The sequence below is a fragment of the Balaenoptera musculus genome, chromosome 11, assembly GCF_009873245.2.
Source record: "Balaenoptera musculus isolate JJ_BM4_2016_0621 chromosome 11, mBalMus1.pri.v3, whole genome shotgun sequence".
Taxonomy (NCBI): domain Eukaryota; kingdom Metazoa; phylum Chordata; class Mammalia; order Artiodactyla; family Balaenopteridae; genus Balaenoptera; species Balaenoptera musculus.
The window spans coordinates 77,968,729-77,986,627 of NC_045795.1; the positions used below are offsets into that span (position 1 = coordinate 77,968,729).

The following is a 17,899-nucleotide window of genomic DNA, read 5'->3' on the forward strand; positions in this document are numbered from 1 at the left end:
AGTTTATCCTAAGCACTCTACAAATAGCTCATTCTATCCTTGCTATGGGTACTATTATTGGGTGCATTTTACAGATGCAGAAATTGAGGCTTGTAGAAGTTAAGCAACTCAGCCAAGTTTTCACAGACAGAAATACAATAGCTCTGGACTCCATCTGACATCTCACTTATGCTCTGGCTCTTCATCATTAGCCTAAACTGCCTAGCACCTCAAAAACGGATAGAAAGGGAGCGTAAGAGTCCTTTTCCTCCCCCATTCAATCACCCCAAATCTCTTACTCTATGTTTTCCATGATTGTTTCACACTGGTTTTCAGGGTTTTAAAAATAAATTTATTTATTATTTTTTTATTTTTGGATGCGTTGGGTCTTCGTTGCTGCACGTGGGTTTTCTCTAGCTGCAGCCAGCAGGGGCTACTCTTCGTTGCGGTGCGCGGCCTTCTCATTGCGGTGGCTTCTCTTGTTGCAGAGCACGGGCTCTAGGCGCGAGGGCTTCAGTAGTTGTGGCACACAGGCTCAGTAGTTGTGGTTCACGGGCTTAGTTGCTCCACGGCATGTGGGATCTTCCCGGACCAGGGCTTGAACCCCTGTCCCCTGCATTGGCAGGAGGATTCTTAACCACTGCGCCACTCGGGAAATCCCTCACACTGGTTTTTGAACTGCTCTCTTCAGGGATCCCCTGAGGTTGAACAACAAGAGAACTGGGTTTAAGTCCACGTCCACTATGAAATGGCTCCAAGACTTTGGCCATGACTCTTCAGGTCTCTAATTTGGATTTCTTCACCCTCACATGAAAGCCTTGTATGTTCTGTTGTTAATGTCCTTTCCATGTCTGGTCTGGTATGGGTGGGTTGGGAATTCTTGTTTCTAAAGCTTTTCTCACTGGTAAAGTTACAGAAAATAAAGATTTTATTGAGTAGCAAAACCCACTGAAAGTTTGGCCACTTGTCTTTGGATGTTCTATGTCAAACCATGAACCCGTTGTCCATAATGATGATGGATTCTAAGGCAATACTAATAGCTTACGTGTACTGAGCACTTACTATGTACCAACTGCAAATGTTTAATTTGACTCATTTAACCCTGAAAAAAAGAAAAGACCCAGTGTTATTGGTACTATTAGTATGCCCAGTTTACAAATGAAGTAACTGAGGCTTGGAGAGGTCACCAAGCAAAGAACAGAGGCAAGATGTGAATTCAGGCTTTTTGCACCAAAGTCCATGCCCTTAACCATGCTGTTCTACTTCCAATGTGTCTGCCTTCTCAGTAAGAGAATCACCGACCCTGAGAAGAGAGGATCATCACGCCATCCTGCCAGCCTCATGCTAACAAGGGCTAACATTTATTGAGCACTTTCTATGTGCCAGGCATTGCTCTCAGCTTTTGACATCATTTAAACATCAAAACAAACTCACAAGGAAGATAACATTATTACTCCCATTTCATAGAAGAGGCAACTGAAGTTTGGACTATATAATACAGCTAGGAAAGTCACACTGCTGGAAGAGGCAGTACTTGGACCTGACCCCTGTCAGTCTATCCCAGGGCTCTTGCACTGACCCACACCACCTCTGGCAGTTACCCCTGAGTGTTTTCCTCCCACTACCATGACAAGTCAGTAATATATTATAATATATTCATATTTGACAGCACTCCTCTACCAAACACTTATCACAGGCTGGACACTTCATCTCTTAGATTCTCACAATTATTCCATGGAGCAAATGCTGTCAGCGACCTCATTCTACCAATGAGGAAACTGAGACCCAGAAATTAGATGACCGAAGTAACACAGCTAGGAAGTGACAGAGCTAAGATTTAAAGCCAGATTTAAAAAGTCTTCCTGACTCTACAACCCGTTTTCTTTTTCTCAAACTCTGATGCTTCCTGATAAGTTAATTTAATACTTTAGCCTGATTTGAAGATACATAGGATTTTCAAGCTGCAATTGAGCACAGTCTTGTTCTCAAGGACTCTTGCCCAAGAAACACAACCCTAAACTCAGGACGGCCCTAATGGTGTGGTTCCCTCTGCTTTGGGAGCCCACGGGGGCAGCAGCTGTGTCCTTCTTACTCCCTAGCTCCTTCCACAGTATCAGGCTTTTCAACAAATACTTGCTAAAGTTTTAAAAATGCAAATGCTATTCGTTACACTTTACAATGGAAGAAGGCAGGAAGATGGTTTAAGTCTTCCTCTGGTTGATTACTCCTCTCCAAGGAACCGAAGGTGCACACCCGAAGGGTAAATTGAATTCCTTTTGCCGTACTGCCTGTGCAACCCCATTTAGATTACCCAATGACAGGTAACAATTTGAAGATTACAAAACCCGAGTGTACCTTGTCTCATTTCATTGATGTATCTATATAATCAGGTCACTTCAAGCTTTGTTATTGTTTCTTCAGGAGACTAGTTTGGCTTTGGATTTTTTTTTTTCTTTCTTTCTTTTTTTCTTTTCTTTTTTTTGGGGGGTTTGATTGCCTGCCCAGTCACCCCTCCCAAGTCTTTTGCAAACCAAACAAGCATATATCCTGCAAGGAAGGAAGTTCAACAAAGGATAATGATATGCTAAACCTCACATAAAACAGTATATCCCCTTTTATAGAGTGATGTTGTAAAAACATATTAACTCATTTAGTTGTGCCTTTATCTGTAGATTTATTTCCATGCTATGAAACTGTTTCATGATTGAAATGTTTCTAAAGCTATCTAGAGCTGGTGTATGACATAATTATGGTAATGTGACAATCTTTCTTATAGTTTTTTATTCTCTGTAATTTAACTACACTAGCACTGAATATTGAAGTATAAATATATTTATGATAGTAACATGTACAGTGTTAATTGCTCCTTATGGCCAAGCACTAAATGGCATTTTGCATACATTATCTCATGGGATCTTCTTACCAATCCCTGAGTGAGGTGGTATTATTATTATTAATCTCTTTATACAGAAAAGAAAACCAAAGTGCAGAAAAGTAATTTTCCCAAGGTCACATTGCTACTAACTGGAAGGGCTGTGATTCAAACCTATGTTTCTTGGACCACAAAACCTATGCTTAGAACAGCTATGATTCACTTTTTCACCAAAAACAAAACAAAACAGTAAGCAAACTACTGAACAATCTTTGCATCTTTTGAGGTTTAGACTTATAACAAAAATCAAATTAAGAACAAGCATTAGATAGCATTTTGCACCTAACTGAGGTTGGAAGCAAATGTAAAGTCTGACAATACCAAGGTTTGGCAAGGATATTCAATTAGCCACCTAGTGGCCACCTATCTGGATGAGACCAATGTAGTCACAAGGGTCCTTAAAGGTGGAAGAAGGAGGCAGAAAAAGAGAATCAGAAGGAGGTATGATGAATGTCAGAAAGATGCAAAGTTGCTGGCTTTAACATGGAGGAAGGGAGTGACTAGCCAAGGAAGGGGGTGGCCTCTAGACACTGGAAAAGGTAAGGAAATGGGTACAGCCCTAGAGATTCCAGAAGAAAATGTAGCTGTGCCAATACTTTGATGTTAGCCCAGTGAGACCTGTGTCAGACTGCTAACTGCAGAACTGTGAGGTCATAAATCTATGCTGTCTTAAGGCACCACCAAGTTTGTGGTAATCTGTTACAGCAGCAAAAGAAAACTAATACAGGGGCCATTTAGATTATGTTAGAAAATATTGGTGCGCACATTTTACATGATTGAGCAACTCGGAGCGGAGGTGACAATGTGCTAAAGCTGAAATCAGGTAACACCACGTTTTTTCTCAAAATCCTATAATAGCTTTTCATCTCGCAGAGAGTGAAAGCCAAGTTCATATGCTGACCTCCAAGACCCACACGATAGATGTCTCCATTTATTTATCTGGCCTCATATTCCTCTACGGTTGCCTTCACTCCCTTCTGCTCAAGCCACACAAGCCTTTCTGTTCCTTAGACATATCAAGCAGGTCCTGCCTCAGGGCCTTTGCCTTGACCATACTCCCTGTCCAAAAGCATCTTCCCTCGATGACACTAGAGTGTCAGTCCTGGACAGGGATTCCAGTTGCTTTGTCCAGCGCTGGATCCTCACTGCCCGGAACAAATATGTATTGACTAGCTCCTGTAACCAAGCAGGACCCCATGAGGCTTTCCCAGAATAGAGCCCCGCCTGCCTTTCGTCTGTAGAAAAACTTTAGTCAAAGAATAAATTTAATCAGAGAAGTGAGAAAATGCGGAAAGAAAGGAACACAGTCAAGCAAGACAAAATAATAATACTTTGGCCATTAAACAAAGTCAAGGACCTTTAGTTCTTCCCCAAGGTCTATAGATAATATTCGGAGCCATGTCCTTTGAGCTGTTCTGCAGATACTGAAACTCCCCCCAGGTGGAAGAAGTTAATTGTATGCTGCCCTCAAGCACGTTGACCCCAGAGCAGCTGGAACCAGAAGGTTGATGATGCTGACTCCCAATTACCTCACCACCAACCAATCAGAAGAATGTCCACGAGCTGACCACGCCCTGCTCCCCGAACACTGTTAAAGACTCCTCACTACCCCCGTCCCGGGTGAGGCACAGTCTCATGGGCACTAGCCTGCTGTGGCCTCCTTTGCCTGGCAAAGCAATAAAGCTGTTCTCTTCTATTTCATCCAAAAGTCTGTCTCTGAGATTCAATTTGGCATCAGTGCACAGAGGCTGGGTTTTGGCATCACTCCTTAAAAACTATCGTCAAATTCATAGAGACAGATTGAACCCATCTCTTGGATTGGATGTAGCAATGACATTTTTTTGTTGTTGAGAGCTGTTGAATTCAGTCATTATCCCAAAGAACTAAAAAGAGTTGTTTCTGAATTCAATTCAGATTTCAAATTATTGAAATTTACCCCCAAAAATACAGAATTCTGATTTAGTTTACTTTTGCCCTTCAGTTACCTAATAATGTGCAGGTTGGATGAATAAAGCATGCACAGCTACAGGCTTTCTACTTAACTTCTGGGTTTGCTGTTAAAAATGCTGTCTTGGGACTTCCCTGGTGGCGCAGTGGTTAAGAATCCGCCTGCCAATGCAGGGGACATGGGTTCGAGCCCTGGTCCGGGAAGATCCCACATGCCGCGGAGCAGCTAAGCCCATGTGCCACAACTACTGAGCCCACGAGCCACAACTACTGAAGCCCGTGCGCCTAGAGCTGCGCTCTGCAACAAGAGAAGCCACTGCAATGAGAAGCCCAAGCACTGCAACGAAGCGCTCACCGCAACTAGAGAAAGCCCGTGCGCAACAACGAAGACTCAAAAACAAATTAATTAATTTTTTTAAATTAAAAAAATAAAAATGCTGTTTACCCTCATATCCTTCTCCTTAGCCCTTCGTATTTCGTTGTCTCTCTTCTATACAGCAGATTTTTCTCACCTATTGTATGAAGATATTGTGATGTATATTTTCATGTAATTTGATTTTTGGAATTCTGTCACCTTATGTGGTGAGTTCTTCCAAAATATAATTTTTTTCCAATTAAAAAAAATTCATAGAGACAGAAATGTTATTAGGAGTTATTGTTTAATGGGCATAGAGTTTCAGTTTTGCAAGATAAAAAAAGTGCTGGAGACAGTGGTGGTGATGGTGGCACAACAGTGTGAACGGACTTCCTGCCACTGAGCTGTACACTTCAAACTGGTAAATTTTATATGATGTCTAGTTTATCACAATTTAAAATTTTTTAATTTTATATTTAAAAAATTTTAATGATAGAAAAACCCTAATAGGGATTTCCCTGGCAGTTCAGTGGTTAAGTCTACGAGCTTCCACAGGGATTCCAGTTGTCTTGTTCAACGCTGTATCCTCACTGCCCAGAATAAATATGTATTGACTAGCTCCTGCAGGGGGCATGGGTTTGATCCCTGGTCGAGGAATTAAGATCCTGCATGCCATGCTGCACGGCCAAAATAAAACAAAACAAAACAAAACAAAAACTCTAATTATTTTCCATTATTCTGAAGAGCCAGACCAAAATCTTTCAATTGTTCTGTAGGATCCAGCAAGTTTGGCCCTGCCTGTCTCTCCAGCTCATCAGATACATCCATCTCTTTGCTGCAGCCACCCTGACTATCTTGTAAATTTTCAAAGACATCAGACTCCTAACACCTCAGGGCTTTGGTACCTGCTGATTCATCTGCCTGGAGCAGATCCTCACGCAAGTAACTCTTTTATCTTGTTGCACTCTCTGGCCCAATGACCTCATCAGGCAGAACTACTGCATTAAAATCTGCATGTTAATAAGATCCCCAGGTAATTTGTGTGCTCATGAAAGTCTGAGAAGCCAGCTCCAGATGACTGATGAGTGCAAACACAGCAAACAGAGTAATCCTTGTATCTCCCAACACTTTTCTAGAGTTTTCCTTCTTAGCTTCTAGTTAAGTTGAGACTGAAAAACTCAAAGCACCAGAGAAGGATGGGAATAAATCCTAGTGTCTGCTGCCACCTTGTGGTGGGAAGTTCAAACCCAGCCAGAATTTGCTCTTCTCTGGGAAATAAACTAGAAAATGTTAGAAGGGAGGGGTGGACTCAACTTTCTCAGCCACGTGTGTTGAGAGATCACTACAAAATACGAGATATAATAGCCCTTGGAAGTGTACTGTGAGAAGGCCAAATAAAAACGTGACAGAGAGGGTATTCATCAGCTCTACTTGAAAAATCTAACAAAAGCTGGGATCATTGGAATTCCTATTGCTTCTGGTTCTGACCTCTTCGGAATTCAAACATGCACACCTGACTGTGATAATCAATTGGTGTGTGATTATTTTATTACCAACCCAAATGGCAGTGGTTAGACAATCAGGTCACCTGTTCTGCATCTGCCTTGCCCAGAAGTTCACAACAGGAAAGGGAATTTCCCACCGCTCTGTCAAATGCGTCCCTGGTGACCTCCGTGAAGTGGTAAACGGGGCCGGTCCAACAAATGATGTCTCTAACACCTTAAAGGGAATCAGGAAGCAATTCCAAAAATTTCCTAGTACTTTACCCCAAACAGCCCAGAAGTTAAAAGCGCCTCAGTCACTCACTGCATGATTTTGTTTTGAAGTTTGTGAGCTCAAGAGCTGAAGAAATCCAAAACAGCTGCTACAGGTGAAGTTGATAGCAACGGACCATCCTCACCTATATACACCAGAGCCCTTTAAGGTTGCTTACGGAAAAGCTGGCCAGTGCCGGAGATTTCAGCAACCCAGAAAGAGAAATGGCTCATTCAAAAGGAAAGGGATTGAAAGGTAGGAAACTGGGACTCATTTCCTTCTCTCTTGAGTGAGATTCTTTGGATTTTGCATTGACCAATATTCACTGTGATGATTAGAAAAGGTAGCATCTCTTTTTAAGCATTGCGTTTAGAAATGAAGGCTCTGTATGGATTAGAGGAAGAGGAGACAGCATTTATACACTGGATCAGAGAACCTAGTGCCACAATGGAAGCTTCATTTTGTGATTAGAAAAGTCTTCATTGTAATGGGGAAAACCTTTCCTTTCTACCTGAATTTGAGTTTTAATGTTGCATATTATACTAAAATAAGCAGATAGTAAGTTAATATTTCAGTCTCACAATTTTAGACAGCAAATACTATTATTTTGAAAATTCAGTAGTGCATTTTTCAAGATGAGTCCATGAGCAATGCTCTTTCTGTTCCCTTTTCCAGCAATTTTGGCTGCTGAGATACATACTAATTGTATTTCACCCATGTGCATGCTCTTATGTAACCTAAAAACTGTCTTATACTTATTTTTTCTTGCCAATGGCAAAACCATGAAGACAAGCATGAAATACTCCAAAAATAATACATTTTAATTTGGAAAGTTAGTGAGATGAATTATTTTCCAATTTTGAGGGCAGGGTGTTTTCTTTCTTACCAGGTTCATGAGCAATATCTTAGATAGGTAGAAATGAGGTGTTTTCATGAGACCTGAAGCATCAAAGATCAGACTTCTGAACTTCCACAGGCAAAATGAAATTTTGCAGAGATTTCCACTTTCAGTAAGAAACAGGGGTTAAAAGGAGAGGCAATACAACCAAATAAATTCACCACCAACCAAGATACTTAAAAGCTTAGGAAAGAAAGGATTCTTTTCATAACAACAATGGCAGCAGTTCTACTCCTAGGCTCTGGAGCAAAATTACATTTGTTAATTATGTTATAAATAGACTGGGAATAAGGGTGGAGGGATGGGAATGGGAGACGCATTCTAGAGATTCAGAAACTGCTTAGGGCAGGGCTTATTATTTGAGGGGTTGCATGGATGGCCTTGGGGGTTCCTGAACCTCCTGAATTTTATTCCCATGTGTATGTGTATTTATGGTAGTAGAAACAGATGGCTTTATTAAAAGATTCTCAGAAGGGTCCATGGGAAATTAGTCTTAGCCCGTAAATGACCTTTGGGCAAATTAGAATATGGCACCCCTTCCTTAGGACACTTGACTGCCCTCTGCTGGAAAGTTATTGTATTATAGTAACTATGTTCAACTATAATGAATGTGAATAATACCACCTCGTGAGTGTGTGTGTGTGTGTGTGTGTGTGTGTGTGTGTGTGTACAACTGACAGAACTCTACGTCCTTGGTCCCAAAAAGGAGGCTGCTAGCCTATGAGGATTCCCTTCTTTTGACCTCTTAGCTTGCACTCCCTTCTTGCCTTTTAAATTTTTTCCACACAGATCTGTTCCACATGGTAATAAAAAATATCATTTATTGAATGTATTATCAGGTTTCAAGCACATAAATTATTTTCTTTTATTTGTACATTCCTGAGAACAACATACCTATTTTCAAATGAGAAAACTGAAGCTTATAGATGTTAAATAACATGGCCAAGATCACACAGTTAGGAAGTATGGTGCTGGTTTGAACCAAACCATTTAACTCCAGTGCTTGGGCTGAACTATTTAGTGGGCTGAACTACTTCTCTTGCATAATGACAGAGAAGCTGAATGATTTAGGGTCAATTGAGAATAGTGTTTTTCTGGAGGTTGGTATTTTGCTACTGGTGGGACTTGACATAGTTTAAGTAGCATATGAAAAATGTTTTTAATAGTTACGAATTTATTTATATCCTCATTAGAAATATGTATTACATGTATTATAAATATAATGTAATATAATATAATATAAAACCTGGGATTTCACCCTGAGGAATGAAGAGTTATGCTCACACAAAAACTTGTACACACATGTTTATAGTAGCTTTATTCATAACGGCCCCAAATTGGAAACTACCCAAATGTCTTCCAACGAGTGAATGGTTAGACAAAGTGTGGTATGTCCACATCATGGAATGTTACTCAGCAATAAAGAGGAATGGAATATTGATAAACACAACAACCTGAATGAATCTCTGGAGAATTATGCTGAATGAAAAAAGTAAACCCCAAAAGATTTTACAGTTGACTCTTGAACAAAGCAGGGGTTAGGGATGCCAGCTATCTGCACAGTCAAAAATCCATGTATAACCTAGAGTCAACCCTCCATATCTGCAGTTCCTTGGTGTCTAAGGTTCCACATCCACGGACTCAACTGACCTTGGATCATGTAGTACTTACTATTGAAAAAAATTTGCATGTAAGTAGAACTGCACAGTTCAGACCCATGTTGTTCCAGGGTCAACCATATGCTGTATGATTCCATTTACAGTACCTTCTTGAAAGGACATAGATTGTACACATGGAGGACAGCTTAGTGATTGCCAGGGTTTAAGGAAAAGGTAGGGGTGAGTGGGAAGTGGGTGTGGCTATAAAACACGAAGTATCCTAGTGGTGATGGAAATGTTCGGTATCTTGCCAGTATCAGTGTCAATATCCTGGTTGTGCCAATGTATTTTAGTTTTGCAGGAGTTTGCCATTGGTGGAAACTGGGTAAAGGGTACACAGAGACTCTCCCTGTATTATTTATTACAACTGCATGTGAAACTACAATTATCTCGAAATAAAAAGGTTAATTTTTTTAAATCCCTGGGATTTTATGGATATTGTTGCTTTGGATGAAACTAACAAAAAAACAGTTAATTGAGGAAGAATATTAGGTAAATCAGGGTATCATGGAATGGATGATATTTACCTAGCACAGGATAACAACACAGACTTTGGGGTCAGATTGTCTGGGCATAAGTTACTTAATCTTATTTAATCTTTCCAACTTTTAATTTCCTCATTTGTAAAATGGAGAGGACAGTAGGAGGATTAAATTGTGTAATACATATGAAAGAACTTAGATGAGTGTTTAGCACATAGAAGTCTATTAAGAAGTGTTACCTATTTACTAAAATATGAAAAATTACTAAAATATGCAAAAATGATGAAGATGCTATATGACTATTTGGAATTTTGGAAATAATGCATTTAGAAATATTCTCTCTAAATGCATATTCTATGTAAATGAAGTGTTTATAGGACCTTGGAGACTATAGTCTTTATTGACTACCCTAGCAGACTCTTTCATCTCTCATCACTGTAGCCTGGGAACCACTAAATCCAGCAAAAACTATCTCAAACCATTACTGAAATAAGATCTCCAATTTGCCAATAAGAGGTAATATAATTTAACAATCACAAACCAAGATTAAAATCTGCATTCTATGCTTGGTCAATTAAGTTAATCTCTCTATGTCTCAGTTTACTCATTAGTAAAATGAAGATAATAATATAACCTACCTGCTATGAGGATTAAATGAGATAGTGGCCAGAATGCACTTCTAGAGTTTGGCAACAAAACGCCAAGTAGTTGCTTTGGCTTTATTCTTCTGTGATTTGGGTCTTCAAATTTATTTTTTGGAACTGTATAATTTTTTCACATTTGCAGTGGATTTTAATGATTTAAATGATACCTTTTTTTTAACTTTTCAATTTCCTTGATACAAATTATTTCTCTTTTGTTCAGATGGCATAGAGCTGTGTCTACCAACTTAGTAAAACAAAATGTATTGGTCCCCAAAGAGGAATCATCCAATGAGAGTGACATGGAATTTCATGAAAGCCAGCAAAATCAGAAAAGAGATTTGGTCAAGAAAGTGAAGACTTTTTTGGGGAGGATGCTGTCACACGAGTACAGAAGCAAGCCAGCAAGTGTCAGCGGAGAGGGCTCCACTAACCATAAGGAAACCCTCCTTTCAAATACGCAGAGCCCTCTTCCTAGAATTGTCAAGGAGCTTCCATCGCCCAAGTTATTTACCGAACCGAGAATGAGAAAGCTCTCACAGGATGGTAATCAAAGGCAACATGTGGTTAAGTGTCAAGGCCAAGAGGAAAAATGAAATTAGGATGGCTTTTCTTGCTACCCCAAGTATGGCATCTCCTGGGAGCTGGTCTGAACTGCAGAAGCTCAGTCCCCACCCAGGTCTACTGAGTCAGAATCTGCATTTTAGAAAGACCCCCAGGTGACTCGTATGTACACGCATTTTGAAAAGCTCTGAATTAGATCACCTTTGAGGTCCCTCCCAGTCCAATTAATCAGTGGTGCTCATCAGTCTAAAGCTACTTTTCATTTAAATACAGATGCATGCATAGGCATATGTATGTGTATATGCATATACACATACACATACACATACACATATATTAGAAAATCAAACCAAAGTGGGATTTTGTTTTGTTTTGTTTCTGGAGAAAGGAGTGAGGCAGACTTTCAAATGGTTACTTCTAACAGAAGAGGGTGTGGTGAGAATTCTATTTTTAAAATCTATGATTGGTAAGTCAGAAAGGAAGTTTTATTTTGTTGTATCTACTTCTCATGTACCTTGTGAAGAATCAATGTTTGAACAGTTAACTTTGTCTTTTTTGCAACGTGGTGATGCTGTTTTGGGGGGGCCCTAATGAGTGATGGCTAATGATACTACTACTATTTGCATTCTCCTCTGTAGCTTTTTAAAATTAATAGACCTTATTTTTTAGAGCAGTTTTAGGTTTACTGGAAAATTGGGCAGAAAATACAGAAAGTTAGTTCCCATATACCCCTCTCTCCTTACCCTACCCTCATAGTTTCCTCTGTTATTAACATCTTGCCTTAGCATGGTACATTTGTTACAATTGATGAGCCAATATTAATATATTATTATTAAATATAGTCCATAGTTTACATTAGGGTTCACTCTTTGCCCTGCACACTTCTATGGTTTTGAAAAACCCACCATGTAATGTGTCTCTCATTATAATATCATACAGAAGAGCTTCACTGCCATGAATATCCTTTGTAGGTTTCTAATACCCTTTATAGCACAGCATCCAGAAACATATAAAGTCCTTATGTATATGTAGGAAATTCAAACATACCTTCAAATTTCACATGGTTATAAGGCTGCAAGCCTAGTGGATACTTTTTCCAGAAAAAAACCCCAAAAAAACAAAAATGATGGCTTCCAGCTGACTGATTGCCCTTTCAAACAAACTCTTCTGGAAAAAGCAGTCACTATTACAAGGATCCAAGCATCTAGCAATTACCTGGTATGGATTGACCTGCCTATTTCCGTTAAAAACAGCAAAGAGGACATGCTTATATACTGATGGGGGTGGAGTTGGAGGGTCCAGCAGAAAACAGAGGACCAGAATCTTCCCCCTCATCCCATGCACTGGCTTATTTTCAACTTAGTTGGAATAACAAATCTCTACACTAAGATTTTTCCAAGAAACTTGCCCATCCTTCAGGCTTCCACTCAAACATTCTGACCCTCAGCTGTGACCAAAAGACAGTTGCTCATCCCTGTTGACCCTCATTACACTTTTTTAACAAAAATTTAGTAAATAATTATTATATGCCAGCCACACTATTAGGGATAGAGTAGCAGATAGAACACACATGGTCCCTACCCTCCTGGAGTTACAGCCCAGAGGGACATTCCAACATTATGCAGATAATTACCTCTCATGCAAAGGAGAAGCAGAAGGCACTATGGGTGCACATCATGGATGCTAATTTAGGGGAGGGGGCTCAGGAAAGGCCTCTCTGAGGAAGGAACAACTCAGATGAGATCTGAGGGACAGCTAGAGTTAGATAAGGAAAGAGTGGTGAGAACAGTTTCCCAGGAAGAGGGGAGAGCACTTTCAAGTTCCAACATCAAGAGAGCGCTGGGTGTAATTAAGAAATTAAAGTAATCCAGCCAGGGAGAGGCTAGTGAATAAGGTGGTAAGGGTGTCTGTAAGCCATGTTAAGAAATGTTAACTTTTCCTAAGGGTGATAAGAAACCATCAAATATTTTCAAGCTGGGGATTTATATAATCTGATTGGCATTTTTTAAAGGTAGCTCAGGCCGCAGGGTAGAGACTGGATCGAAGGAGAGCAAGAAGAGATGCAGAAGGAACAATAAACAGGCTCTTACATTCGTTCAGGCAAGGGATGATAATAGTTTGGACGAGTCGTGGCGGTGGGGATGGTGAGATTAAGGGAGAAATATTCACAGGTAGAAGTTGCAAGATTTGGGGATGAGCTGGACGGTGGCAGGGGAGAAGGAAGGGTCCCCGGGTTGAGCATCTGCTTTGAAGGTGGAGCCACCAGTCACTGAGATGAGGAGCCACGGCTCCTAGATGTGGTTATCAATGGACCTAAAGCAGGTTAAGCTGATTTTAGGTGCTGCGCACAGCTTGAAGACACTGAAACAGGACAAGCTGCAAAACCCTTTTTCCAAATGACCCTGTCAATCCCTTTGACTACAACAAGGAAAAAGTCTCATTTTCTGCCCTTTTTCTGTTACAGTAAAAAAGAGAGTAACCTCAAGTTTAGTGCCTTCTGTAGGCAATAACATGGTTTTGGTTTTACCATACTAGTCTCAGCGCCTATATTTATGATATTGGTTTTTGATTTATGATAGTGTTTTAAGTTTCCTTTATAAGTACGTTTATTGTGTTAAGAATTGAATTGATAAAGAAAAATATTAAGGGCTTTAGTGTTCACAGGGCTCCTGGAATGTGGGAAAAACTATTAAGATGGTATGTGAATGACTGAGCCTTGTGCCACTTTGCTGCAGAGTAGATTTAAAGTTGGCTTTTGTCTACAGCAAATACTCAAGGGATTGTCTTGCACATTAGAGGGTTACTTTTTCGAATTCCACAAGAGTTACAGGGAAAAGCAACAGAGGGCAAAACTGAAGTCTCAAAGACAGGTAACCACCTTGTTAAGACGGGTTGATGACCACTGAGGTCATGACCACAAGAAAAGGCAAATAAATGTTCAGGAGAAAGCGTAAGCTTCAGCAAAACAAATCCATTTAAAATTTTTAACCCCAAAGAAAAAAGCCACTGAGACAGCATGTGATGCTGGCTTTTCAGGAGACTTTCTAATAGGGAGCATATGTTTATTACTGTGATCCTTCAAGATTGTCTGTTTTTTTCTTCCCCTTCCCTCTAAGCAACTATACAACTTGATGTTGTAGAAGCAGAGACAGACGAGATAACCCAAGGAAATACACTCCTCCGAGCCAGGAGAACCACCAAGCGGTTATCTGTGACATCCCTTCCCTCAGGACTGCAGAAGGTAAAATGCTAAAACAAACTCGCCTCTAAAGACTTATCAGTAAGTCAGTGTTTAGGGATGTTGTAAAAACCAAGTTCTCTCCCACTGCAAGTCCCTCATAACAAAGCATTTAAAGCTGCCACTTGTGTGTCTCCACTCCCAGAATTTAGGGCACAGAATGTGGACTTTCCAGTTTCGATTCCTCTAGTTCTGAGCGCAAACTGTGCAGCTTCTGCTACAATCTGGGCAACAGTGAAGTTTACAGCTTTATATTGACTTTGTCAGCTGTTCAAATATCAAGACTCATTAGTATATTAGCACCTGGCCTATCATGCATACATGTGGAGAGGAATTCTCTAGACCAACCCAAGAGAATTTCTGCCAGGATGCAAGTGTACATTTGTCCAAAATAGTAGCCATTAGCACGTGTGGCTTTTCAGACTTTGGAATGTGGCCAGTGCAACTGAGGAGCTGAATTTTAAATTTTATTTCATTGTAATTGAAATTAGAATACAAATAGCCATATGTATAGTATAGACAGTACAGCACTAGGTGATCCAGGACTCTCCAACCCAAAGCTTGTACTTACCTGTACTTATCAAGTTTTAGCCTAAATTGCCCAGACTATTTTTTTAATAGAACCCTGAAATACTATTATTACTTTAGATATAATAAGCATTTACTTAAAGCTGACTATGTTCCAGGCCCTGTTCTCAGTGCTTTAAAAATACCAACTCAGTTAATCCTTACGACAGCCCTATAAGGTAGAGAGCAATAGGTTACTACAGTAAGTAGGATATTATTTTAGGGATGGTAATGAGAGGTTAAGTAATTGGCCCAGATAATTGGAAGAGCCAGGCTTCAAACAGCAGAAGACCTGGCTCTGGAGTGCTTAGTCCTAATTACTATGCTAGGTACTAATTGTACCGTCCAATATGGTAGCCAATAGCCACGTGTGACTATTTACATTAATTAAAATTAAATAAAAGTCCATTCCCTTCGCTGCACTAGCTACCTTTCAAGTGCTCAGTAAACATATATGGCCAGCGTCTGTTGGACTGGACAGCGCAGATAAAGAACATTTCCATTTTTGTGGAAAGTTCTGTCGAACAATGCTGCTCTAGAGCGTCACTGCCAGAGTGCACCAATATTAGTTTTGAATTTTACCTTTTTTGTGCTAAGTTTGCATTTATCGTATTCCTATTATGTGCTGGGCAGTCTGGGGAGGCTATAAAGGTGACCCAAGGTCATGGTCCTGTTTGTGTGGAACTTATAGTTTGATAGAGGAGATGGACATGAAAGTATGGCACTGTTAGCTCTCAGAATGTTCTCAAAAATATATCTGAATGAACGGCCCACATTTCAAAATCAGAAAAATTCAAACAGAAATCTGGATTTTCAACTTCCTTTTGAAAAATAGGAGGATTTGGCAACACTGGGCCCACAATTCCCGGGGCAACAGCAGGAGCCGGCGCAGAGGCCTGCCGCCTTTGCAGGAGGGCATGTTCTCTCCAGTTCACACCAGCCCCAGCTAAGCCTGTTTTACAAACCCTGCCTGACCCTTCTAGGCATTTGACTTTTTAATAGTGGTATTCAACAAACACAGAAGTAAGTAATTACCAAGTGCTTAATAGAAAAAAAGCCCCCAAAACACTTGGTTTTACGAGAGAGGAAAAAGAGGAGTCGTACTCTGGATGGACTGGGGAAGATTCTGCCAGTGACACTTGAGCCTGGGCGAGCTGGCAGGGCAGAGTGGAGGTTCCGCAGACTCATTTGTAAATTCAGGCAAAGGGCAAGACCCAGATGTGATCCCACATCCTACTTTGTGTAGGCCTCACAATAGTCCTAATGCTAATTACTAAGCACAAGGGGAAGGAAGAGTGAACCCAATAAGACTAAAAAGGGCATATTAGCCAGGAGCCATGACCTAGGAATGATTTCCAATAGCACAGGTACTTGAAACCAGCAAGCCAGGGACCAGGGGAAGAGTATCAGGCATGCAGCGAAAAGAACCCAGAGCTTTCTTTTTATGTTTGGAGACATGTCTGTCATGAAAATAAGGAAACCTGCAGAAACAAGACCAAATTAACAACTGGATCCAGTGATAATGAGCTTTCTGGGGGCACTGGTCTACAACAGCCCCACACTCTGTGCTCAGCGGCTGCAGAAGCAATTTCTTCTTCTTCCCCCTTACAAATGACCTGCTTTTTTCCTGACACTGTATTTTCTCTTAGAACCAGACAATCTCATTTCTCTGCACCCTATAGATCCCTTCAAAGAGAGCTCTGGGCACAAAGGAGATACATGGGGGGTGGAGAATAATATGAATACGACCTCCAACTCAACGTTGTTATGGGGCAAATGTTCAGTTTATAAGAGAATGTGCCAAAGGTGAGAATGTTCATTTAAGCACCGTCACAGATATCATGTTGGCACTTCTTAATCTGATGTATTTTTGCATTTTTATGATAGGTTCCGTATTCCTCAAAAAAGAGACCACACTTTCCAGCATTTAAAAAAAAGAAACATAGCACGGAAAACATCCTCCGAAAATCAGATTTGACAGTAGTAAAGCTTCAAATGCAGGTAGTGGACAAAGGCTTTTACTTTGGTGTTTCAAAAGCATCAGAGGGCCAGGCTTAACTGAATGCACAGCCCTGCTAGACAGCGCGGATGTGGGATGAAACTAATGATTAGCATGAAGGAATCATGTTAGTGGGGGGCATTCAAGAGTGGCTACAGGATTGCTGAGGGCACGGAGGATGGTGCTGTGTGCCTAATAAATATCAAGTGAATTCAATTAAAATGAAGGCGCACACATGGGCTTCTTTTGAGAAGAAATGAGATCCTCTTTACCACTGGGTGGTAAATGTATGTTTTCAAGCTCTGTTTGCTATGACTTGCATTAGATTAATACTTTGGGACTTGTAAACGTCCAACAATTCCTGAACTTATCTCTCAGGAAAAACAGGCCTCCTTTGGATGTGGACAAGGCTTTCTAGCACATGGTTTCATTTCTTTGTATCTGGCTGTCATAGGTGGATGACCTCATAGAAACAGTGACAGATAAATCCGTGAAGCTATTGGCCCAAAGACACGCTGAGCTTCAACAGTGTGAGTTTCTAGGGGATGAAATCCTTCAGTCTTCCAAGCAGTTCCAGAGGATATCCAAGAGAACCATGAGGAAGTATAAATTGAAAAACGTGTGTTTCCCATGTACTTGGTGCTGCTTCTGATTTTGTTTCTGACTGCACAAAAGGTATGTTCATAGGGGTTCTTATCTTTTGGTACATAATCCTGAATAAGTTTCTCTTAATCAGTGGCGGCAGCGGGGGGTTAAGGGCGGTGGGGTCGGTGGTAAAAATATTCTGCCCAACAGTCCTTAAAAAAAGATCCTTTTGGAAAAATTGATTTTTAATTCTGAGTCAACATAAGCAAATTTTTGCTTCATAATTCTTACTAATAACG

The 17,899-nt window shown here is 40.4% G+C and overlaps 1 protein-coding gene across 1 annotated transcript in view; it reads left to right on the top strand.

Annotated features, from left to right (window-relative positions):
• The window catches only part of C11H3orf49 (chromosome 11 C3orf49 homolog), a 28,538-nt gene extending 10,710 nt beyond the window's left edge, over positions 1–17,828 (top strand). Inside the window, exons 2-6 of the mRNA XM_036870183.1 lie at positions 7,075–7,223; positions 10,871–11,193; positions 14,328–14,452; positions 16,904–17,017; positions 17,470–17,828. Coding sequence (XP_036726078.1) covers positions 7,075–7,223; positions 10,871–11,193; positions 14,328–14,452; positions 16,904–17,017; positions 17,470–17,667 — 909 coding nt within the window. The 3' untranslated portion in view covers positions 17,668–17,828. The remainder of the gene's footprint in view (positions 1–7,074; positions 7,224–10,870; positions 11,194–14,327; positions 14,453–16,903; positions 17,018–17,469) is intronic.
• The last annotated feature ends 71 nt before the right edge of the window (positions 17,829–17,899 follow it).